Source organism: Camelus bactrianus, chromosome 28, assembly GCF_048773025.1.
Source record: "Camelus bactrianus isolate YW-2024 breed Bactrian camel chromosome 28, ASM4877302v1, whole genome shotgun sequence".
Taxonomy (NCBI): Eukaryota; Metazoa; Chordata; class Mammalia; order Artiodactyla; family Camelidae; genus Camelus; species Camelus bactrianus.
Window position 1 is genome coordinate 18,165,036 of NC_133566.1, and position 23,427 is coordinate 18,188,462.

Consider the following 23,427-nt stretch of genomic DNA (forward strand, 5'->3'; position numbering starts at 1 on the left):
GACGAAGAGGAATGGTTTATTGAGTCATGTAGCAATGGTGGGTTGTCTTAAAAAAAAAGAAGGAAGCGTCAAGGAGAGAAGCCCAACATGGCAGGGAGACAATTCACTGAGAGGCCAAAGCCTGCGGGTGGGAAGAGGGACGCTTGACTCCAGCAGAGCCTTATTTACAGTATTTACAGTCAGGCCCTGGTCGGGGGCGGAGAGGGGCCCGCCATGGCTGGCTGGGGTGAGGGGGGTGCTCGGGGTCTCTTTGGGAGCTGTGGACTGGGGCGGCGGGGAGCACACTTGGCTTGGCAGGGCTGTCGGGAGAGCAAGGTGGGTCCCCGGCCATCACGCCTGGCTCTGCCTTGGGCCGGGCTGCACCCCACCCCAGGGACCCCCGGGTGCTTTGGAATGTCTGGCTCCGGTTATGCTAGGCTGGTCTGGCTGCCAAGGGGTGGACCCAAGGGAGGAGGGCCCGGGATGCAGCTCCCACATTCACGGCAGCAGGTACAAGGAAGGTGGTGACCACCTTCACCACCAGGGGGAGCTCCTGGGTGGCTGGACCGAGTCCTCAGAAGGTGGCCGAGAGGGAGGTGCAGGCAGGGCCAAGCAAGCTGAGTAGAGGTGGGCACCAGACCCTCAGCTCTGGGGTGGCAGGAGGTGACTCTCAGGGTGGCTAGGGGAGGGAGCGCCTTCGCACCCGCTGTGGCGGTGGGCTGGGTGGAAGCGCTTACAGCCCGGGGCTGCTCGAGCGTGTCCATGATGGAGACACAGGGGCGCCTCTGTGCGGCCCCGAGCCCGCGGTGGGCCCCACGCGCCAAACCTTTCAAGCTCCTCGCTGTCCCCTCTTCTCTCTCTCCACATTCTCCTCCCATTTGGTCTCTTTGGAACGGGATGGTTCTGTGTCCCCGGGACTCCTGCCCCTCATTAAAGAGTCTTGGAGGACAGCGCGGCCTTCTCCAAAGTCGTCCTGTCTCTCACGGTTCATTAAATCCACCACACAGGGAGTGAGCCGCAATGCTGGATTTGTGGTTATTTTTCATGTAATAAATAAAGATTCCTTTGTGTGACTCTCTGGGGCCTGTCCTGGGCTGAGTCCTCCTATGGCTCGGTGGCTCCCGCTGTCCCCATGGCAACTACAGATGGTCAAAGGCCGTGGCGGTGGTGGGCGGCGCGCTCGGCCTTGATGTGGAACTGTAATAATACGGGGAACCTGGACATGTTAAAAAAAAAACACACACACACACACAAAAACAACAACACTGCTGGTCAGAAGGGGAAATTGCACCACAGCCTTCCCCTGCGCCTGCTAACCTTTAAGACAGCACAAGTTAATCATTGACCCCTCTGATCTATCTGATCATCAAAGATTAACTCCTCTCTGGCCCTGTTTCCTCCTTCTCTGGCCTCAGCTTTGAGTTTCTGGCCAGGAGAACAGTGGCTTCTTGCCCCTCCCCCCATGACTCCTTTGACCTTCAACACCTTGTACCAGTGAGAGGGCAAGAGAGAGCAGTTCTGTTTGGATCCTTGAAGAACCAAGTACACTGGGGGATCCCTGGGGGCTTCCCCAGCCTTGCCCGAAAGGTGTGAGGTCAGAGAATCTTCTTAGGAGCTGGGGAATTGGATCCTGACTGGTCAAGGGGATGGACATCTGAGGGCCCCACCGGGAGGTTCTGTGCCCTGCCAGGCCAGGCAGCCTGGGAAGGCTCAGTGGGGAGGGCCCGTCTCAGTCTCCTCATTGTTTCTGGCTAAAGTGAACAGAAGGGTGGCTTGAACTCATCTGGCAAACACAGCCCAGGTTCAGGTCCCAAGTTCATTTCTGGAATGTCAGGAGGAAATGGGAGAAATGGGGGAGGGGCCTCAGGAATGGATGGTCCTACCAGGCCTGTCCCGGCGCCCTTGGGGTTGGCTGCACGGCACTGCGGCTCCTCCCTGGCTCAGGTTTGCTCTGAGACCCTCAAGGTCATCCCTCACGGAGACTCCAGCGGGATCCCTCATGTTCCCCATGTACGGGGCTTGGTCTCCTGGGAAGCTTCTTTGCCGCATCCAGACCCAAGGGGGAGAGAGGGGTGAAGGGCTGCTGCCGGGCAGCTCGCTCTCTGGACCTCGATCCTAAAGGCGGTCCACGGCTCCAGCCAACTGCCAGGAATGTGGCGGGACAGAGGACTTCTGGGTAAGGGCTCTCGTGCTGAATCAGGAATCTTTGCGAGCGCCGGTTAATGTGGGCAACAGGATGGCATTCTTTGCAATCAGCACGCTCCCCAGTAGGAGGGCAGCTGGTGCTCCCGGGGGGCCACCCCTGTGTCAGCATTTGTTGTGGTGGGACTAGAAGTCCCTGAGGTAGGGATTCCCCTCCGAGACTTTTCTGGAGCCCACTCTTGCCCTCCCAAGGCCTGAGTTCTGAATCTTACACAGAACAAAGATTTAATAGACATGGCCTTATTTGTTTACTAAGTCTGCAAGTCTGTTTGTTTTGTAGATGAATTCGTAGTGTCCTTTTTTTCTTTTTTTAGATTCCACATATGAGTGATATCATGTGGTATTTTTCTTTCTCTTTCTGGCTTATTTCACTTAGAATGACATTCTCCAGGTCCATCCATGTTGCTGCAAATGGCATGATTTTACTATTTTTTATGGCAGAGTAGTATTCCATTGTGTAAGTTACTGGGGAAAGGGGGTGGGAAGGGATAAATTGGGGAATTTGAGATTTACTATATATAATTTAAAAAACTTTCTTCTGTATAGCACAGGGAGCTATGTTCAATATCTTGTGTAACCTCTAAGGAAAAAAAAATATATGCTTGTATCTGCATGACTGGGACATTGTGCTTGCTGTACAACAGAGATTGACATATTGTAACTGACTGTACTTCAATTAAAAATACATATATAAATTTAAAATAGTCCAACATTAAACAAAAAATAGACATGGCCTGGGGAGGCAGAAGGGAGAATGATGCAGGGGAGCCTCCTGTTTCTGCCCTCCTCCCCTAGACAACCTGGCACCCCGCCTTCCCTCTACCTGCTTGGAATATAGGTAACATCTGTCTCCCCAGGCCCTCCGTCTAAGTGGGGCCTCCCAGCTCTCAAACAACTTTCGGCCCAGCTTTGCACCCCGCCCTCCCCGCCCTGCACAGCAGAGGGCCCCGGTGGCCCCAGACCTGACTTACTCAGCAAGCTGGAGTTGGGGAAGCGCCAGGCCTCGCTGTAGGAGGAGTAGGGGGTGTGGCCATAGGCGTTGCCAGAGTATTCGCTTCCTGTGGGAGGCACACAGGGGAGACACCCGTGAGGCGGATGGCACTCATGTAGAGTTGGGGATGGGGGACAGGGTCTGCAGGACTGGCACTGAGCAAGCCCTGTGGGACAGGTGGAGCCAGGGCAGGGACAGGGGTGCTCAGAATGTCCTTCCATCAGCCCTTCGGGGTGCCCCTCAGTCTGCATCATTTGGGGCAGTGCCTTTTCTGTCAGGGACTGGAGGTACTGCCCAAGCTTAGCCCTCCCGGGAACCCCAGGAGGTAGATGTCATTTTTATGCCCATTTGCCAGATGAAAAAACAGAGGCTTGAGGCTCTGCAGAAGCTCACACAGCCAGAGGGTGCGGTGGAGCTTGGAGACTATGCTGTGACTCCAGGTTCTAACCGCTTCTACCTGCCTGGACCTTTGGTTAAAAAGGCCTTTCCAGGAGGAGCCAATGAGAGTGAGAGGGGTTAGTGGTCATGAAAGGACTCAGTAAGTATAAACTTTTTCGCCTCCCTAAATAGAGTTTGTTAGGGAGGGGTGTGCACGTGGTGGTGGTATGGGTGTGGGGCTGTAGAGGGGGAAGGGAAGAAGACGGGAGGGGCCCTGGAGGGCAGCGACCCCCTGGAGAATCTATATCTGGGAACTTGCTCCGAAGAGTCTGCGGTCCCATTCCCAAGTCTGCCATCTCAAGCAAACTCAGGGCTTGATTTATACAAAACAAATCAGATCACCTCATTGTGTGAATGGATTCTTGGCTTCACCAGAGGAATTCTTTCCCAAAGAAATCACTTAAGAATTCCCTTAAATAGCAACAGCAAAGCCGAGCAGACCACCACAGTTACTGCCGGGACTCAGGATGGAGCTTAAAGTTGGCAAGGCACCTTCCCACACGCCAGGCCCCTTCACTCTCACCACCTCCCCGTGAAGCGCTCATCAGGGCTGCCAACTTAGAGAAGAGGAAACTGGAGCGCAGCACGATTCAGGAGTTTGCCTCAGATCACACAGTTGGGAAATGGCCGAGCAGAAGTTGACCTGAGGGCTCTTAGCTCTAAATTCCAGATCATCCATTTATGCAGTTATGAGACAATTCCATCCACCAAGCTAGGTTCCCGCCAACCCTGAATTCCGGTGAATGTCCACCTCGCCTTCAGGAATCTCATCTGCTGTTGTGGCTCCTGGTCTCCTTTCCAGACTCTGGAAGGGAGGCTTGAAGCTGCCTGGCTCTGGGGCTGGGCTGCCTGGAGTCCAGTCTCCGTTCCTCACTTCCCAACTGGGTAACCTTGGACAAATCACTTAACTCACCTGAGCCTTGGTTTCCTCATCTGTACAATGGGGCACATTATTATCCCTATCTTGTGGGGCTTGGTGAAAATTAAATTAGGTAACACGCATCAAATGCTTAGTAGCACCAGGCTTGGAATATAAGAAGCAGTCAAGAAATGCTAGCTTTGTGAGGTGGGGGTACTGCTCAGCCGTAAAGCATGTGCTTAGCATGTACGAGGCCCTGGGTTCCATCCCCAGTAACGCCACTAAAAAGAGATGCTAGCTTTTATGATTTTCCCATTAGGTAGGTGCTAAAGTAAAGCTCGGAGCCTCATGGCAGTCATCCAACCAGAGTGGAAGCCTGAGTTGGGGTCAGTGGGGGCTGCTTCCCTGCCAGAGAAGTGGCACTTGTGCAGGAGGAATGGGTGTGAGGGGGAGGGGCCTGAAGCAGAGGAAGGCGACTGGGTTCTCGCCTAGGGAGTCAGCAATCGGCAGTAACCCAGGACGTTCCTTAAGGGCGGGGACTAAGTTTAACACAGGTCAGGCACATGAAAAACACACGTAAAAGAAGAGAGAGGAGAAAAGCAAAGGGATTAATAAAAGAAAGTCAACAGAGAAATGATCTAATGCAACCATTCATTTCACAAATGAAGACACTGCTGCCCAGAGACAGGGAGACATCTGTCCAAGGCCACGCACTCCTTTGGAGCCTGCACTTGGCCCTTGGCCCCCAGCGCCTGCCCCGGTGCTCTATTTTGGATCCACAGTGCGACCTGCCCCGTTTGCTGCTGGTGTACCCCACACCTCCCTGGTCTCAGTGCACCCTCGGAGGAAGCCGATTCAGCACTGGCTACAGAGCAAGGGCCCTCGTGCCTTTCCCCGACCCCGCCCAACGCCAACCACAGCTGGCTCCCAAGGACGGGAGGAGAGATGGAAAAGACAGTGTGTTTGCCCTCTCACTGGGCCCCCTCTTCATGCATTCACTCACTTGCTCACTCACTTATTCATTCATTGAACACACACTTACAGAGTACCTACTGCTTCAGTCACACAGAAGTCAGAGCCGGGGATGGGGCTCAGGAAGTGGTACACCCCTGGGGGCGGCATCTTCCCACCATCAGCCCTGACAACCCACCTGCAGCCACAGAAGATGCAGCCATGAGAGGCCCAGCCATCCTCTTTGCTCTGCATCCTACCCCACTCACCCTTCCAAGGATCTGGTCCCCAACATTTATACCTTTTCTCTACTCTTCATCAGTTTCTCCAATTCATCACTCCTTCAGCCAGCAAACGTGCTCTGCTATCTTCTCTTTTAAAAATCCTCTTCTTACTCCACATTGCTCTCCAGCCACCAGCCCTTCTCTGCTCCTTGGTCTCTGTCCTCACCTCTTCATCAGCCTCCAATCAGGCCAATGCTGACCCCCTCAAATCCCCACAACCTCTACCCTGATTGTCCCAATGGCTGAAATTTATGCCCTAGTCAGGATATTCTCTTGACTTCAGACACAGATCATGTACCTACTGATGTATGAAACTGGGTAGCTAGGAGGTGCCTCAACCCTAATATGACCTAGTAGAACTCTTGACTTCCACGTGCCAAATACTCTACTTCTTCCTCTTCTAATTTCCCACAAATACACTTGCCATCACCATCCACGCAGTTTTCCAAGCCCCGACCCCCTAAAGCCAATTCACTAATATGTGCTGTTGGCTTCACCACCAAAATACATCCTCGGTGTCTCTTTCCTCTTCCTTCACTGCCACCTCCCCAGCCCATGCCTCTGTCATGTCTTGCAGGAACTACTGCAACCATCCCTGCCCTAACTGGTCTCGGTGCTTCCTCTTTGGACTGTCTACACTCTGTTTTCCCAGTGGCCTGAGCCATCTGAAAATCTGACCCATCCACTACCAACATCTCCCCACTTTGCAGTACTTTCCCCACTCACTCCCTGTTCTCGGATATACTCAGCCTCTTTCTGGGCGCGATCATGCTAAACTAGTTCCTGCCTTGGGGCCTTTGCACTTGCTGTTCTTTTCAGCTGAGGATGGTCTGCCCCAGCTGTTTATCACTTGGCTGACCGCTCTGAACACCTTCTCAGAGAGGCCTCTCCTGATCACCCAGTCTTAAGTAGTTATCTTCTGCCCCTGTGGCTCTTTATTACATCATCCCATTTTATTGTCTTCCCAGTGCTTATCACTACCTGAAATTATCTTGTTTATTCCTTCGTTGACTTGTTTACTATACTTTTTTTTTTTGCCACTATAAGGTTGTAAGCTCCGTAAATAGAGGGACCTGTCTTGCTCACTGCTCCATCCCCAGCATCTCATACCATAGTTCCTCAACCACTGTTAAGTGAAAAGTGGTGAATGGATGGAAGGATGCAAGGATTGATTGAAAGGGTGGCTGGAAGATGGATGGATGGAGGAAAGGATGGATGTATGCAAAGATGCATGGAAGGATGGATAGAGGCATAGAAGAATGGATAGATGTATGGAAGGATGGATGGATGGATGGATGGAAAGAAGGATGGATAAGGGAAGGATAGACAAATGGATAGATGAATGGATGGAAGGATGGGTTGTGGGATAGAAGGATGGATGGAAAGAAGGATGAAAGAAAGAAGGACAGATGAATGGATGGATGAATGGATGGAAGGATGGATAGATGGATGGGTGGATGGACAGATGGAAGAAAAAATGGATGAAAGAAAGATGAATAGAAGGCTGGATGATAGAAGGATGGACGAATGGATGAGAAGATGCATGGATGTATGGAAAAATGTGTGTAAAGATGAATGGATGGAAAGATGGAGAGAGAGATGGATGGGCCCGTCTATCTGGACCTGTTGGTTCAGCTCCTGAACTGGTAAGAGGGTCATTGACTGTGTTAATGGGGCAGGAACAATGACAACAACAAACAGAAGATGAAGGGACAAGAGAAGTCTGTGCCCAGCTCCCGTTCCTAGGTCACTGTCCCAGAGCCCGTGGTATTATTTCTGGTATGGTGGGAGGCAGTGTGGTATAGTAAAAAGAACCCTAGATTTGAAATCAAAGGAATTGTTTGAACAACCCAGCCCCTTAGTATGGTTATGACCCCAAACACACCACTTTGCTTTTATAAGCTTGTTTCCTTCATCTACATACAACTAAGATAATACCAGTTTCCCAGTCTTGTGGTGAGGATTAAGTGAGAAATAAAGTTATATTCAAGAATGGCCAGGCACTCAGAAAGTGCATAATAAATGCTCTCTTCCTTCCTTCCGTAACTGATTAAAGAATGTCACTGGCATGCCTGGCTTTGAGCATTTTGTACGCACCCAACACACAGTAGGTGCTCATTGAAGGTTTATTGATTTTAACGGAAGGAATTCCCATTCAGTCAAAGTGGAGATTGGGACCACTGGTAAAAGATGGACAAATACTTCTCCAAAAAAACATCCCTTAAGAATTCATTTGCACCCTGGAGTTCCTAGGAACCAGGTGATGCATTTAAATAGGACGCATTTTCTGAAAACCGATTTGCATGAAACTTACTGGGAGCCCCGCCACCGTGCAAGGCGAGCCCCCTCTCACAGGTCGCTTGTAGCCCAGGTGGTACCCGTGTCACTTACTTATTTTTTGCACAGCACCCACTCCGGATGAGGTCTTTATGGAAACAACCTGGGGGCCTTCGATGAAGGGCCCAAGCCTTCCAGCTACCTCACAGGTCAGACTCTGGACCCCAGGAACCCCTTGCCCTGGGACTGCCCCCGGGGAGTGATTCATAATTAAGAGAAAAGCCCTGTGCTTTCTGTTTCTTCCTCCTCCTCGAAGCAGGCGGCAGGGGAAAGTGGAGAGGCTGGAGGGGGGATGGGGGGAGCCGGCTGGAGCCTGGGATTTTGATTGAGAGGCCCCATTATCCACACTCTTAAAAAAATAACCGAATCTTTTCCTTTTTTATCTTGACCAATCTCATTTCACGCTCCAGAAGAGGAAGGGAGGGAGGGAGGGAGGGAGTCCGGAGCCAGGAGGGAGAGAGGAGTCAGTATTCTGTATTTTCAACGCTGCATTAAGCACATCGCCACGGTAACCAGGCAGCAACAAGTGCTAGCTCAGCGGGTTCCCGGGGAGCGGAGCCTCCCTCCCTCCCTCGACCCTCCCTCCCCTCCTTCCACCCTGGAGAGCCCGGCCCACCTGCCTCGCGCAGGGCGCCCAGAGTGGGTGGCTGGCAAAGAATGACTGCTGCCAGTGGGGGAGGGAAGCAGAGCTGGGTGAATGCCCTGAGTCTCTGGAGTCAGAACCAGGGGGGCTGGCCCAGGGCTGGCGCGGGGCGGCGGGGGGGGGGGGGTGACAGGGAGTGGTCACCGATGCCCTGATGCCGAGCCCTTTCCAGAAGCCCCAGGTCCTCAGGCCTCTCTAGGCAGTGGCGACGACTATTCTACCCTCTCCCTCTTTGGGTCCTTCCTAAAAGAGGAAGGTTTTTCTCTTGGTTCCTAAAAGAGGGAGACTCGCCCAGAGAAACTCTCCTGGTCCTCACTTGTCCAGACCTTGACATCCTGGGTGATGATTACACTGATGGACAAAGAAACCCCAACAACTGGCAGGGAGGGTTCCAGGACGGTCCCGGTGGTGATGGAGACATACTCCCGGCTCATCGCACACTCTCTAGTCCCTCTGGAGGACCCAGGCCGAGGGCCCCGCCCATGCGGGGCTGAGCGCACGTGGGGTGTGAAGAAACGCACGTACCAACCACCTCCCTCGTCACCATCATCGCCAACACCGTTCGTGCTCAAATTTTACAGAAAGGGTGAAGTGGGATTCATCAGAGTTAAGTGACTGGGAGACCACAGGGCTGCTTAAAGGCTGGGCTTCTGCTGGGCTCACAGTGTTGTGACGGCCCTCAGAGGGCTCTCCACCAGGACTCACTGAATCCGTGGGAGAAATGACAGAGCTTAGATCTGAACACCAGTCTGTCTCAGCTCCTCCCTTCTCATCGTGGCGAGTGATGGCGGGAGGTGGGGGGGTTGAGCTGGGGAGAGTTAAGGAGCCAGGACTTGCACTGGAGGCTTTTCTCCAGGCATTTACAAGAAGATGCACGCTTGGGTCCATCCTTCAGTGCCCTTCGGGGCACATCCTACGTCTTGTCCCCTCTTGCTCCACCTGTGGCCAACACATCCTCTTTGCAATGCTTCCCCTCCTGCCCAGCCCCTCTCCTTACCTGCCACCATGCCTGCGATGGCGGAAGAGGCATAGCTGCCCTGGCCACTGGTGGGGATGTGGGGTGGGTATCCAGGCAGCGTGGGCCCCACCATCTCTCGCCCTGGAAAAATACAGCAAAGAGTCATCAGGTGGACCACTGTGGGCTCCCGTACTTACTGGCTTGCTCCCCTGAAGCTCAGCAAGCCTTCCCTCTGCCACTCCCACCCTCTCCCAAGCCATTCTTCAAACCAACTTCCTCTCTCCTCCCTCCTCTCCTGAGCCCAAGCTCCTCTCTCTTCTCCAGGACACAGGCTCCACCACGCAGGGAGCACCTGATCTTGCAATCCTGTATTGTTCCCTGTCCTCTAATGATTTGATTTACATGCATCTTATTCATCCATAAAAATGTCGTGGCATTGGAGGGAGGCTGGGGGCCACGTCTTCTGGGTCTTTGTTGTCCCCTGTGGCACCCACACAGCAGCGGGCACAGCTGCCCTAAGTACATACACTGGAGGCCACGGAACTCAGCTCACACCCTTTCAGCCCCAGCTCTGAGGAGATTCAAGAATGAGGCCCTGTGAAGGGATGGCAAAGGTGTGGCCCGTTGGTGCATCACTCCCCTCTTTTGGACCCGTGGCAGACATTGCTAATCGATCACTGCACTCTTTTCCACTGAGCCAGAGCGGGGATTCCTGCTCCTCAATCTGGCCTTTCAGGTGGAAGCAACCTATCAGAATTGCAAGGAACATGAAACATACTGGCTACTCCTGACCTGGAAAGGAGATGTGGGCTGACAGTGTTTACACATGACCATGAACCATGCACATCTGTCCATCCCATTCCTGAAGAGAACCATTTTCAGCCAAACAGACAAACATCTCTCTTTTTGTTTATCTATAATTTGAGGGTGATACCCTTGCCTTGGTGACACTGAGGCTGCTCTGTGAAGTCCTGGTTTCCCTGGCTCTGCCCCTCTTTTACATCAGGGAGTCAAACCTCCCCATTCTGGAGGACTCCCCCCCAACCCCGACCTGGTAAGTTTCTCTCCATCGACCCCATGTGCCACGATCCTTCACCGACGCCCCTCCTTCCATCGCCTCATGTCCTGCAGGTCCAGATTCTCCCTCACCCAAGGATTCTTGGCAAGGTGACAGTCCATCCTGGTCTGCCCAGGTTATGGCCACTGCCCCAGCACATTTGTTAACAATGCCCATTTCATCCTTAAAATGCCCCGTTTTGCATGATGAATTACCTGGTCATCCTAGTTCTTGGTGATGCTTACAGGGTTTCTCAACCTCCGCACCACTGACATTGGGGCCGGAGCATTCTCTGCGTGGGGCTGCCCTGTGCTTTGCAGGATGCTGAGCAGACTCCTGCTGTCTACCCCCTAGATGCCAGCAGCGGTTCCCACCCAGTGTGACAAACTCAAACTGTCTCCAGATATGGTCACATGTCTCCTGGGGTGCGAAATCACCCCTGGATGAGAACCATTGTGTTGGATCATGACTATTTCGCCCAAACGCCTTTACTTGTTCCATATTGGGGGCTGCCTGTTCTCCAAGAACTTACATGGCTCCCTGCCAACCAGCCTACCAAGTCCACTCCCTCCATGACACTGCTTGTCCAAGTTTCCTCCCACCAGTTCCTCCCTGAGGTCCTTCACACATCAGCCCCTTTGGGGGTGCCTTGTAATAATGGATGAGAAGGTACATCCCCAGGAACCCCATAAATTGTCAACACAGCAGTAACTAACTCCTTACCTTTATTTCTAGAGATTCCCTGAAGATAAATCATTTATTCAACAAATACTTACAAATACTGGTACAAGGTACCAGGCATTTTTCTGAGCACTTGGGGATACAGCAGTGAGCAGGAATACTAAGTTAGCAAGGCCAGGCACTAAATCAAGATGGGGATAGACTGGGATGAGCATCTGGAGGGGTCAATAAACAAGACCAGGTGTACTGGACTTCTGCCCTTCCTCTGGAGGGAAGGGTCTGGGAACCAGAGGACCTCGGTCCCCATTCTGCCTCTACAACTAATTTTCCAAGTGTCCTTAGACTAGCCACAAATGTGCCCCAAGCCTCAGTTTCTTCACATGCAAAATGGGGGAAAAATAAGAGTAGCCTTATGCATCTTATTACTATTACCATGATGCTATCATTGTAATTCAGAGCCAGGGTTTCAGGCCACGGGTGCACATTGATTCATGCAATGGACACATTCTCTGTGTCGTTACATGTCAAGGGAACCCTGGTAGAATAAATGTTGTTGGCAATGAGCCATTGGTGTCCATTGTTTAAAAATGTGTGAATGGGAGAGAGGGTGTAGCTCAAGTGGTAGAGCGCCTGCTTAGCATGCATGAGGTCCTGGGTTCAATCCCCAGTTCCTCCTCCAAACAGAAATCAATGAATAAACCTAATACTGGCCCCCCTCCTAGAGAAAATGTGTGAATGTTTTGATGAAAATGAACACCACCCTCTAATTTCCTAATTTGTTGGACTTTTAGTAAAACGTCCAGCTGTGGTTGGTGCTGGACCAAATAGAATGGAACCCGCTGGAATTCGACAGATGGGCTCAGTTCACTTGACACGGGCCTGAACAAAGGAGGGCTTGGAAACACAGGTGAGGAAAGGGAATTTTAGTACATTTGGAAGTCGAGGGAGAAGTATGCAGGAGGCAGACCAAGGTATCCTGCTTTGAAGAATACTGCAATACGAAGAGCTCTCAGCCCCTTTGACCCTTCGATGAAGCACCTGTCCAGGCACTGGAGCCCATGAGAGGCAAGGAGGGGCATGAAGTCTGTGAGGGCAGGAGGAGAAGGGCAGGGGTTGGGGGGCATGGCATGAGCAGGTGATGGGAGAGGCTGGTGGCCAGTTCAAGCCTGATGCCTTCTCCCTCTCCTCTTCCCTCCCTGCCTCCGACAGAGGGAGAGAGAGAGAGAGAGAAAGAGAGAGAGAGGGAGGGAAAGAGAGAGAGAGGGAGGGAAAGAGAGAGAGACAGAGACGCATTGATCTCCAGGTCCAGGCCAGGCTGTGACCGAGGTAAAAAGTACTTAATTTTTCAGAACTGCATCTTCCTGTCTGTCTCATGAGGAGCTAGGTTAGAAGAGAGACTGTAAGTTGGGTTCACCTTAATACTTGATTGACCGGTAGGGGCTTCCTGGTGCACTGTGCTGAGGATTCTGAAGCTGCACCTCTGTCTACCACGACTGGGGGTGATGCTAAGTCCTGGCTCTCAGGCCATCTACTTGGCGGGCTTGGCTCAGGCGCGCTCCAGGGCTCCCACACTGCCCTTCATTCTGCTGGCCCTGCTGCTTCCTGAGCTTTGCAGCTCTGTGGGCAGAGCACCAGGGCACATGCTCCCCTAAAGCCATAATTTAATTTAATCAGGTTGTCCCCATGGGTCCCATCCCGTAAGAACTCACCCCTAAATTGCTCATGGAAATTGAATGCATCAGCCTCACTCCCCTGTATTCTGAGATTTTAATCTTCGTCTCCCCTGAGTCACCTAATTCTCCCCTAGTGGGACAGAGGTCTCCGAGTCAGATGCTGCAGTGGACTCTTGAAGGCTTCCTCCCATGAAACTTGGCCCTCTTGAAAAGCCTGCCAAGACTGTCTTCAGGATGGCCTTCACCCAGACCCTGGTACTGTCAACTTTCTTATTAGTCCCACAAAACTCTGCTTCAATTCATTAAATATATAGTTTCTTCCCCAAAAGCCAAGAACCTTGAAACCTTCTTAGAAAGGAAACCACAGAAGCCGTGAGGTGGAGGCACTCCATTATGGCCTAACCATGCCATTTATGGACTTGCTCATTTTTAAGGCTCCTCACCATAGATTTATCTTTGGTTTGTAATTTCATCTCCTCTGCACTCCAATATACTTCCAATATAGTCCAATTTTTAAGCTGATGTAGCCACAGGTCCATGTTGACTGGCTGTGATGTAAGACTCTATTAGAAAACACTGGCACCCCAGAAATATTGGTAAACATTCTAAATATTGGTAGAGCCCAGGACCAGAAAGCCATGACTCGGAGGAATTCTGAGGGTAGAGGTGATTTCAGACAATTTTATCTGCCCCCTTTGATGTCTGCCCTCTATGTGACCTCTTTTCAATTCCTTATCTTGCTGTGATAGCAAGGAGAATTTATGGCAATCCAGAAATCTCTTTGGCAGGACTAAATATAATTTTGCACAAAAGGATGGAGGCGGGTAACGGACTCTTTGATGATAAAACCAGTCAGGGCTTTCTCATCAGCTGAGCTGGAATGAGCCCTGGAACGGCCAGGACAAGGATGGCCTCAACACTGCTCTTGGCTAGTGTGTTGGGACCCCAGACCGGGGCACCTGGAGGGAAATGGCAGGAGTGTTAGGGACAACCCTCCGGTTCCGCAAACCCTGATATTTCTTCTTTCTTGGCTGATTAGGGAGAAGCTGAGACGTAGAAAAAGCCACCCTGGGAATCGCACAAGCAGATCCCCTGGGCTGGGAGAGGACGTGACCCGGGGGAGACCCTAGGAGGCGGGCAAGGACTTGGAAGAAGGCGGCAGGCAAAGTCACTGTGGCTTTGCCCGCTGCCACTCAGAGGAGGAGAGCTGGGAGGGTGCGTGTAGGCAACGGACTAGGGAATGGAAAGTTACCTAGCCCTCCCACCTCTCCCCTCATCTGCAGCATCACCTCGGAGTCACCTGATCTTGGCTTCCTTTCCTTTCTTTCAAATTCACGTCTTCCTCCCTTGAATAGGTTTCCAGCTCCTAGACTCTGAGATCATTCCCCTCCTAACCTGCTTTCTCCCTGCCCTGTCCTCCCGGCCCGCTCACCGTGGCTCAGCCATGTGGTAGGTATTTAGGTTCAGTCTTGACCAGAGGCAGCAGGTGGACAGTCTTTGAGGAGCCCCAGGCCAACACCTGGGCTCAGCATGGACACCAGCTATTGTGGGCCTTGTGTCTGAGCCACAGGACAGGCCCGGCTCTGCGAAATGCAGCCCTGACTTGCCTCCTGCTCTTGGCAACCTCCTGGACCCACTCCCTCCAAGCCTGGGCACTGCTCGCTCTTCTCAGAGCCCCTGCCTCTGAGCTGGGCTCCCCAACCTTCCCTGGGGTCACACCCTGCACTTCAGCGTTATCTGGGCCTGGCTCTGGGGGCCACCTGCCTGAAGGACACGCCCATGTCGCCTAGCTGGGTGTCTGCTGCCAGGTACTCTGCCCCACGGTGGGGGATGACCTGCCAGCCCAGCAGCTGGTCTGGAGAGAGGGCATGTCCATTAAAACTAAATGCTCAGAGAAGTTGGAAGCATCGTCCCTGACTTGACTGCATGTTGGCTGGGGTGCTTGCAGGATGACAGCGAGGGGAGAAACTGTGGGGGCTTTGGGGCTGGGGTTTTGCACTGAGCTGTTCCAGCCACACTTCACACCACCTCTCAGGTCTGTGCTCTGATCTGTCCACTTCCCACCACCCTCTGTCCTTCTTTCTCCTCTCTGGCTGGTCCTGCCAAGCCTCTCTGCAGCTCCCACAGTAAGTGAAAAGCTGCTCCCCGTCCCCGCACACTTCACCCACCCCCTCATCCTTGACCTGCCTTACCGCAGCCTCCTGGACCCAGCCTGCCAGGCACACGAGGCAGGCAGCCTTGCCCAGTGACTGGGCCGGTCCACCCTACTGTGGATGTAAGTCTCTTCTGCGCCCCCTCTCCTTCCCCTCCCCATCCCATTTTCTCTGGCTGACATCACTTCACTCAGCTCCCAGATTTTTCCTCTCTAATCACTTTGGTCAAAACAAATGACCCATCTCCGCTGACCTCACCCTCTTTTGAAATTCTGCTCTGAGTCAACATGGCCCTCCTGCCTTCAGATCCTTAAACGCCGCCTCTCTGCCTACACGCTGGGCTTCCTTTCTGAACCCTTCACCTCTGTGCCCACCTCTTCTAAGAGGACCTCCCTCATTAGATGCAAGGATGCACAGAGGGAAGAAAAATAACCCAGGTGCCAGACAGACGTGAAATGTACATTCAGTTCTAAGAAAGGGTCAATGACCATGAACAAGATGACCCTGTGGTCCCTCTGGGCGGGTAGAGGTCTGGTTCTCCCGTTGCAGTGGTTTTCAAGTCCAAGGGCTTTCAGTGGGCAGAGCCCCTGCTCCAGACGGAGCAGCTCCTCATTTGTCTGGTTTGGATACCTGGCTTCCATCAAAGCTTTCATTTCAGGAGAGTGTGGCGGGGCCCAGCAGGCTTGAAAACCACTGATCCAGAAGGGCTGGCCCACTCCTGGCTTCCTCCGCGGGTCCTGGTTCAAGGCCCCGGGCCCACGTCTGAAGCAGTCTCATCTCTGCGGTGGCCCTTCAGATACAGAAAGCCTGGGACGGGCCTCTGCCCGCCACCCTCACTCCGCCTCGGGCCTTCTGCCCAAGACAAGCACTGTGACTCTTCCAGCAGCTGCTCAGACTCTGGCTGGACAGGCCAATGTCCTTCGGCCAGGGAGACCCAGCTCTGCTGGGGTCTGAGCCCTCACCCAGCCGAGGAACCGTGGTCCTATTCAGGGACCGTGGCCAGGCTCTGCTCCCTCGGCCTGTTGCCCAGCAGTGTAAGGAGAGATGCCCTCCCAATGCCCCTAAGGCGTGTTCTGCTTTAAACGTTTTGAGGTCCCAGAGGTTCCTGACAGAAGTTCCCTGCTCCCCATCTCTCGGGTTGGTGAGTCACTCAGCTTGAGTGCTCTCCAAGGATGCCTCTGCTAAGCTGGGGACAGCAAGAGAGCTACACTATGGAAACCCAACTGGGACTGACCCTCTGTCTTCTTTAGAAATTGGATCCAGAAATTGGCTCCCAAAGCCAATGCCTTTCTCCCTCCAAAGTTTTCTTTTTTTTTTTTTTTTCTTCTTTTCTATTTGTTACCAGACCAAGGGTTCACAGCTTTAACAGAGCCTGGCTCCTGGCCTCAGGATTCCTGCTCTTCCATGGCGCCTTGGGGTGAGGTTCTGGAAATCCACAAGGCACCCCACTTCCACCCCGCAGAGTGCCTGCCCCTCCCGTGGCTTCTGGGCCTGGAGAGCCGCATCTGGACACGTCCCAAAGTTGCCAGGGGAATCGGGAATGGGCCGATATGGACAGGACTAGGGGCCAGGGAGGGGGCTGGACGCAAACCAGGGGACTGGCGGCCGGCCCTGAGGACCCCCCTCCCGCCCCCGCGATGGCTGCACGGCCCGGGAGGGACCTCCCTGTCGTACCTGAGAGGAGGGCCTGGCCCGTGAACTGCCCGTACACGGAGGCAGCATGGGGAAAGGCATTGAAGGGCGGGACCGAGGCACCGGCTGGGACCCCGGGGCCGGAGCCGACTTGCTGCAGATCCAAAAAGGCGGAGCTAGATAAAGAGGAAGGGGTGGAGCTAGAACTGGACACCTCGGGGGTTTCCTGCTTTATGGCGAAGGGTGAATGAGGATCTGCCGGAGGGAGGGAGACAACAAGGAGAGAGGGGTGTGAGATGACGGGGTGGGAACATGCACAAACCAAGCCATGAGATGCGGGAGGGGTGCGGCGGCGCGGGGCGGGCTGGCCCGGCTCCTCCCTGAGGCTCGGCGGGGGCGGGAGGGGCTCCGCGGTGTCCCCCGGGCTGGGTGAGGAGCGGGGAGGGCAGCTCCACCTCCCCGCGGTGCCTCTGCAGGCGGAGGAGGGGCGGAGGAGAGAGGGCGAGACCCTCCTGACCCACACGGAGGCCCAGCCAGCACAGCGCCCTCTCCTCTCCAGGCCCAGGACCCTAACACCTTCCTCCTCTCCATCAGCCAGCTCTGCCCTCCGGCCCATCCTCGCAGCGCCGGCCACGCGGCCCAGGGGATTCTGGGCTTCGTACCTGCCACCACGGGGTAGGTCTGGTGAGTTGAGAGGTTGCGCCCCAAGGGTGTATTGGAAGGGGTCAGGGTGGCCTTCCCGTCGTCCAGGGCGCTGTTGAGCAGGGGCAGCGGGTAGAGGCCCTGGGGAACAAAGAGAAGTCAGTGCTCAGTGGCCCTGGGCGGCAGGCCCACCTCGAGACCCCGCCCCCCCAGCGCAGTCTCCCCAGGAAACACTCCCTTCCTCCCTGTCCCCTCTCCTGGCTCATTCTTGACTCCACTCTGGGCTGGTCTCTGACTCACAGTGCCCATGCCCTCAACCGCTGCGCCAAAGGGGCCAACATCACGAGCACATACATTTGCAGAGAGCGAACCTTAGACTTTGCCTGTGCTGGACCCTGATCCATTGTCCCCAACAGCGCTGAGACGTGCGTGAGCCATGTTAATATTTTGTCTGTTTTATATGTTGAGAGCCTAAAGCCCAGAGAGGTAAATGTTCCAGGTGCGTATGAAACAAGGACTAAGCTGTGGATATCAGATCCTTGCCCAGTTGTTGTCGCCGGCAGTGAAGTGGTAGGCCAGATGCCCCCACTGGAATGGGGCTTTCTTTCCTCTCTTTCTCTACATCCAAGCAAATGTAAAAGTGCAGATTTAGCCTGAATGTGACACTTGGGGTTAACATTGTTTAAAAATCTCTTTATCAGGTACCTGAGGGTTTTCTTCCTTAAGACCTCATTTTATCTTATCTTATTATTATTTTTTTCAAAGCTAGAGACTTATTGTTAAGACCCCATTGAGATTCCACCCAGCCTTCCCTGATATGAGCAGGGCCACCTCCTAAGATGCTCCGTCAAGAAGAACTTGTTCTGTTAAAGGCAAGATTATACCACCCTTCACCATGACTCCCTCCCACCAGGAGATGAGACTGAACACACCTGCTCCCCACATGTGGGTCACACATGTCACCAATGGGCTATGGGAACCAGTGTGCAAAACTGAATTCGAGGAAAGCTCCGTGGTTACATAACAGCTCCTCTGAAGGCCATCATTTTCAACAGTTTCCATCGATCCGGGTTCTCTGAGGAGCCACAGCACATTCCGGCTGCATGCCCGGCACTTTGGGAAGTTGCAGTCAATTCTGGAGGCCACGAGGGCATCGTCAGCATGTAGCGGCAATTACTGGCAAAGCGGTGCTCTGGTTCCATGCCTTCCGAGGGGGTCTGCTTCTAGGCAGGGTGGAGTGGCTTAGAGCCTGGCTTAATTAAATTGAACCAAATGCCTAACTTTTAGAGAGTGTAAGAAAAGTTTAAAATGCTTTCTGGATGTGTTGATTTGATACCAAATACCTTCTCAAAATCCTACAGCTTTCAAAAATCTAGGCGATTCAGTGGGGAAAAACAAAAAACCCACCTATCTAGTCAGATACTTTGCTGATGTTACACTGAATGGCTTAAACATCCCAGTAATGACTGGATTTCTTACTGCAATTGAACTTGGCTTGCGGTGCAGAGGGCACAGTGCTTTAGGACTCAGGCCAGTTTGAACCCTGGTTCTGCAATGACCAGCCAAGTAGCTTTAGTCTCTTTGACATCTCTGAGCCTTGATTTTCTCACCTGTATAATGGGGATCGTAGAATCTACTTCCTGAGGCTGTTGCAAAGATTGAGTGAGGTTTTATAAACCTACATTAAACGCTTAGCACAGAATGCTTGGTAACAACACATGCTCAGTAACTTGTTATTTTAGAGTTATGGGAAGAGTCATAAGCTGTCCAATTTGGTGTCTGCTGTCATAACCGTTACATCCTGTCGAGCTGCTTCTTGGTGCATTGTAAAACGGAGGAATGAGAGCTGCGTAGACTCGTAAGTATGCCTGGTAGTAAAGTAGCAACGAGGAGTGAGGCCGCTGGGCATTGCTATTGAGTGCTTTGTCCCCTGTTGGTTTTACAGAAGAGATGACCATGTCTTTGCCGCATGCTGAGGTCAAATGTGAAGACCTGTGCTTCTCGCTCTCCTGGCCAGAGGGCCTTCCTGTGCCCAGGTGAGAGCTCACGGAGTGTTCATGTGGCAGCACTGAGCGTCACCAAGGCGGGAACAGCAAGGGCCTGGACACGAGGAGCCCTGGACACAGGCTGGGTTCTCCCTGTGTCATCCCCCTGACCAAGGAGGGGATGGACGAGCGAGTGGATGATTGGCTGAGGGAAGGAATGAATCAATGGTGGATACGGCTGAACCTCTGTCTCCTCATCTGTAGAGTGAGGTGGGGAGCACTTCTGTGGTTTTCAAACTCTCTCCAGTCTTCAAACAAGGACTTAGATAGAAGCACTGCCTCTCAAGCAGGTGACAGCGGGACCGTCTGAATGAAATCAGGGCTGGCAGGCCTGAGCTCCACAGCCGTTTGCCTCCCCCCGCCCTCTCTACCGTCACTGGCCCTGGGTCATCTCCATTACAAACAGAAAGACTGGGCTTGGGCATCCCCGTGGTCCTTCTAGCCCAAGGCTGTCTCATTGCACGATCCCCCATGTACGTGTACCAGCTCGTGCAGGGTCTTGGGGCTCTTTGTAATGGATCAGGGTCCCTTGGGGGGTTGGGGACAGAACCAGGAAGTAGCTCTGTGACCCAGCGGGTCTCAGCAGCAGGGTTCTCTACCAGGACCTTGGGGTGTGCGGGCTCCCCCCGGCCCACTGCTGTGGCCCTGCTTCCTCCGCGGGGAGCCATGTGCTGACTCCAGGATGCCCAGCCGGGCCCTCTCCCCAGGGCTGCTGACGGCCAGCTTTCCCCGCACCCCTCCTGGTTGCCACAGCCCAGGCTGATAAAATCGCTGACGCAGATTGTCTGCCCAGCTGCGGTGCTGGCGCCGGCCCAGCAGCGCAGACGGCCACTGGCAGTGGTTCAGCCCATTATTGGCATCGTCACCATTGTTCTACTCAGATCTTAAAGGTGTACGCCTCCCTCCTGGGTCAAATGACAGCATGAGCCGGGAGAGGTGAGCAGACACCGGCCTAGTGAGAATCCTCAGCTGCCTGGCCTGGTGGGGTGAGGGGGGAAGACACTGCCTCTCTTGATGGAAAATAATGAACCGAGAGGACAGCAGGCCTGGAAGTTTGGGCAGAGGTTCGGAGTATTCGTTGGGCTCCGGGGAGACCTTTGACAGCTCTGCCAGCTTTTCATAGAAGCCAACCCACTGTAAGGCATTTCACTTGTCCTGAGCACTGGAAATAAAACTTTCCTGTACCTTCCAGTTTATTGTGCTCAATTTCTCAACATGTTCACTCAATATGCCTTTATCGAGCATCTGTTAGAAGCGGGGCACAATGTTAAGTTCTAAGATAAAAAAAGATGCCTCAAGGTGCTGCCCTGTCCTTAAGAAGTCTGCTGTGTCTTTACACCTATGTCCACTAGATAATTAGGGTACCCCCGTGAGCAGTGCCCGGAGCGGCCAGCCGGACATGCAGAAGCACGGACCAGGCAGAGGCAAAGCGAGTCTGAAGGGCAGGGAAGGATTCGTGGACCAGGTGATGCTTGAGCTGTCATAATGGCCGCGCGGTATTTTTCCAGGCAGAGGAGTGGGAGGGAAGGCACTCGGCGAGGAGGGCACACGGTGAGCCAGGGCAGAGAGGTGTGAACGGGAGTGGCGCGGTGGGGAGCGTGAGCAGGGCAGGTGCAGGGGTGGGCAGGCACGGTGGCCCGAGGCGGGGCTGGAGGTGCTGGCTGAGGTCATGGTGTAAAGGCTGGAACTGTGGCTTTATTGTCCTGGGACCTGATTCTGCTGCCGGGAGTGGGGACGAGGGATGGCATGGCTGTTTGTACTGCTCTAAGCTCAGAGTCCATGGGTGAGGAAAGGCCAGCGGGCTGGGAGGAGAAGGAGGAAGAGGCCGGCTTTTGGTGGAATAAAGCACGTCACAGGCCTGGAGCCGCAGGAGGCATGTGCCCTGAGCCCATCCTAGCAACTTCTATCTGCTTTGGTGGCAGGACGGCAGGCAGATTTCGGTAGCTTTCAGAGACCACACCTGGCTCTGGCCCCCTGCCTGCCTGTTCACCTCCCGAGCCCCCCGGGCTCCTCACCTGCTCGCCTTTGGTGTGGCTGGGGGAGGCATAGGCCTCCGGGTAGTGCTGCCTCTCAAATGGGCACTCAAGCGGCTCGAGGTGGTGCTGGCTGAAGGCATCCGTGCGGAGGTGCTTGCGGGGCCCGCTGCTGCTGCTCTGGGAGTCGATGCTCAGCCGGCAGCTGTCCTGGTCACCTGGCGGGCATCCCCAGGCAGAAAGAAAGCTTTTAGGGGGCCCATCAACCCATCCCCCAGGCCAGAGTGGAGAAGCAGTCTTGCTTCGAGGTATGGAAAGGACCAGGCTCCCGGGCCTTGGGGCCGTGGGGACTTAGAGACGGGCCACAAAGTCATGGGTCTGTGGGGAGGGGTGGTGGCTTCTGTCCCATCAGAGCCTGAACAGACTGCCCTCCTGCACCCCCAACCTGCCCTCTGGCTCCCGCACACTCACTGTCGTCCATCTTCCTCTTGCTGTCGCTGCCGGGCGGGGCGATGCCCAGGAGCCCGTTGATGGAGTAGGTAGAACCCAGAGAGTCCGACTGGGGAGACTCAGGGGGCGTCACGGCGGAGCTGGGGACTGCGGTGGGGTGAGAGGGAGCGTCAGGGGCTGGGACTGACACCCCTCAGAGCCCCGGCTGCCACCGTGGAGGAGTCAGCGGACCTGCCAGGGTTGTTGCCTAAAGTGCTTCCCCCCCTTAAATATTGCCGTGAGTCCTCCCGGAGATCCCCGCCAGACTTTGTCCCAGTGGAAAGGCGCAGTCCTCACACGGGTGTGTCTGTGCGCAGCTCTGTGTGTGTGTGTGTGCTTAGTGTGTGTGCGTGCAAGGGGCTGAGCGTGCCTGCGGGGCCCTGAGCACTCACTCAGCGTGTGTCCTGGGCTCAGGGACTTGGTGGCCACACAGCTGTCCACGGGGAGGTTGAAGGGTTGCTGCACTTTGGTCCGGATGATTCTGCAAGGAAGAGGTGAAAGAACCTTAGAAGAGGAGGAAACGGGTTCCTGGCTGCCCCAGACCCAGTCCCCGTTTGGAGGTCCCTCTTAGGTATCTAGAGGCACATCGGATTCAGCCTGTCCTCCCTCAAACCCACACCTCGCTCCTCACATCTGGTCCTTCCCACTCTTCTCATTTCCTGATTGGTTCCTCCGGTCCCTCCAGGCAGGAATACTGGGGGGGGGCTCAACGTCTGCCCTGCTCCCTCCTCCATCAGGCCCAGCGTCAGGCTCTGTGGGTTTGACCTTGTAAATCTCTCCAGCATCACCACCCCCTCTCATTGCAACCACCAACTCTCTCCCTCCAGGGTCACTCACTGGCCCACCCTTATCTGCTCTTGACTCTTTCTAGTCTTTTCTTTCTATCACAGCCAGAGTGGGCTTTCTGCAATGCAAGTAAGCCTCGTGCTTAAAATTTGACAAGGTTCCCATTGCTTATAGGTCAGAGGCAAGAATATGTAGCATGGCCACCAGTTCTGATGGGCAGCCTACTCATGCTCCCCTTCTATCTACTGGTTTTCTTTCACTTTCTTGTATAAGATCCTGTTAGCCACAGGGCCTTTGCACATGCTGTCTCAGAGCTCCTTTCACTCCCCCTTTCACCTAGTTAATTCTTATTCGTTATTTCTTACTCAGGAGCACCTTTTCATAACATGCCAGCCTATGGCAGTTCAGAACCCTCATATGTCTCTCCTTAGCTGCCTTATAGCATCATTTTTACAGTTGTTGCAGGCACTTGACCATTACTTCATTGGTGTCTTCCCACTAGACTAAGCTCCACAAGGACAAGGCTTGTGTGTCCCCAGGCTCTACACATAGTGAATGAATTATGTATGTATGTATGAATGAGTGAGTGAGTGAATGACTGATGGAGATAGTGAGTGAATAACTGAATGACCAATCAAATGAGTGGATGCCAGA

The 23,427-nt window shown here is 53.8% G+C and overlaps 1 protein-coding gene and 1 long non-coding RNA gene across 13 annotated transcripts in view; one reads left to right on the forward strand and one right to left on the reverse strand.

Moving 5' to 3' along the window:
- PAX8 (paired box 8) overlaps positions 1-23,427 on the reverse strand; it is a 55,460-nt gene continuing 32,033 nt past the window's right edge. For 3 of the 7 annotated variants that reach the window (XM_010958965.3, XM_045519539.2, XM_045519538.2), the window contains 8 exons: positions 22,380-22,468; positions 21,970-22,095; positions 21,541-21,716; positions 17,501-17,621; positions 16,881-17,093; positions 9,682-9,783; positions 3,153-3,239; positions 1-1,195 (listed from right to left, as the gene is read on the reverse strand). In XM_010958965.3, the coding sequence (XP_010957267.1) occupies positions 1,119-1,195; positions 3,153-3,239; positions 9,682-9,783; positions 16,881-17,093; positions 17,501-17,621; positions 21,541-21,716; positions 21,970-22,095; positions 22,380-22,468 (991 nt within the window). In that variant the 3' untranslated portion in view covers positions 1-1,118. The remainder of the gene's footprint in view (positions 1,196-3,152; positions 3,240-9,681; positions 9,784-16,880; positions 17,094-17,500; positions 17,622-21,540; positions 21,717-21,969; positions 22,096-22,379; positions 22,469-23,427) is intronic. The other 4 variants (XM_045519541.2, XM_045519540.2, XM_045519544.2 and 1 more) reach the window with 2 other exon arrangements.
- Positions 17,024-20,716, forward strand: LOC105072130 (uncharacterized). 6 transcript variants are annotated; one of them, XR_006726372.1, is made up of 3 exons: positions 17,024-17,081; positions 17,433-19,338; positions 19,426-20,716. It is a non-coding gene; the product is annotated as an uncharacterized LOC105072130 (long non-coding RNA). The 6 variants fall into 6 exon arrangements; XR_006726374.2 differs by having other exon boundaries at positions 17,052-17,127; positions 17,398-19,338; XR_006726373.2 differs by having other exon boundaries at positions 17,053-17,127.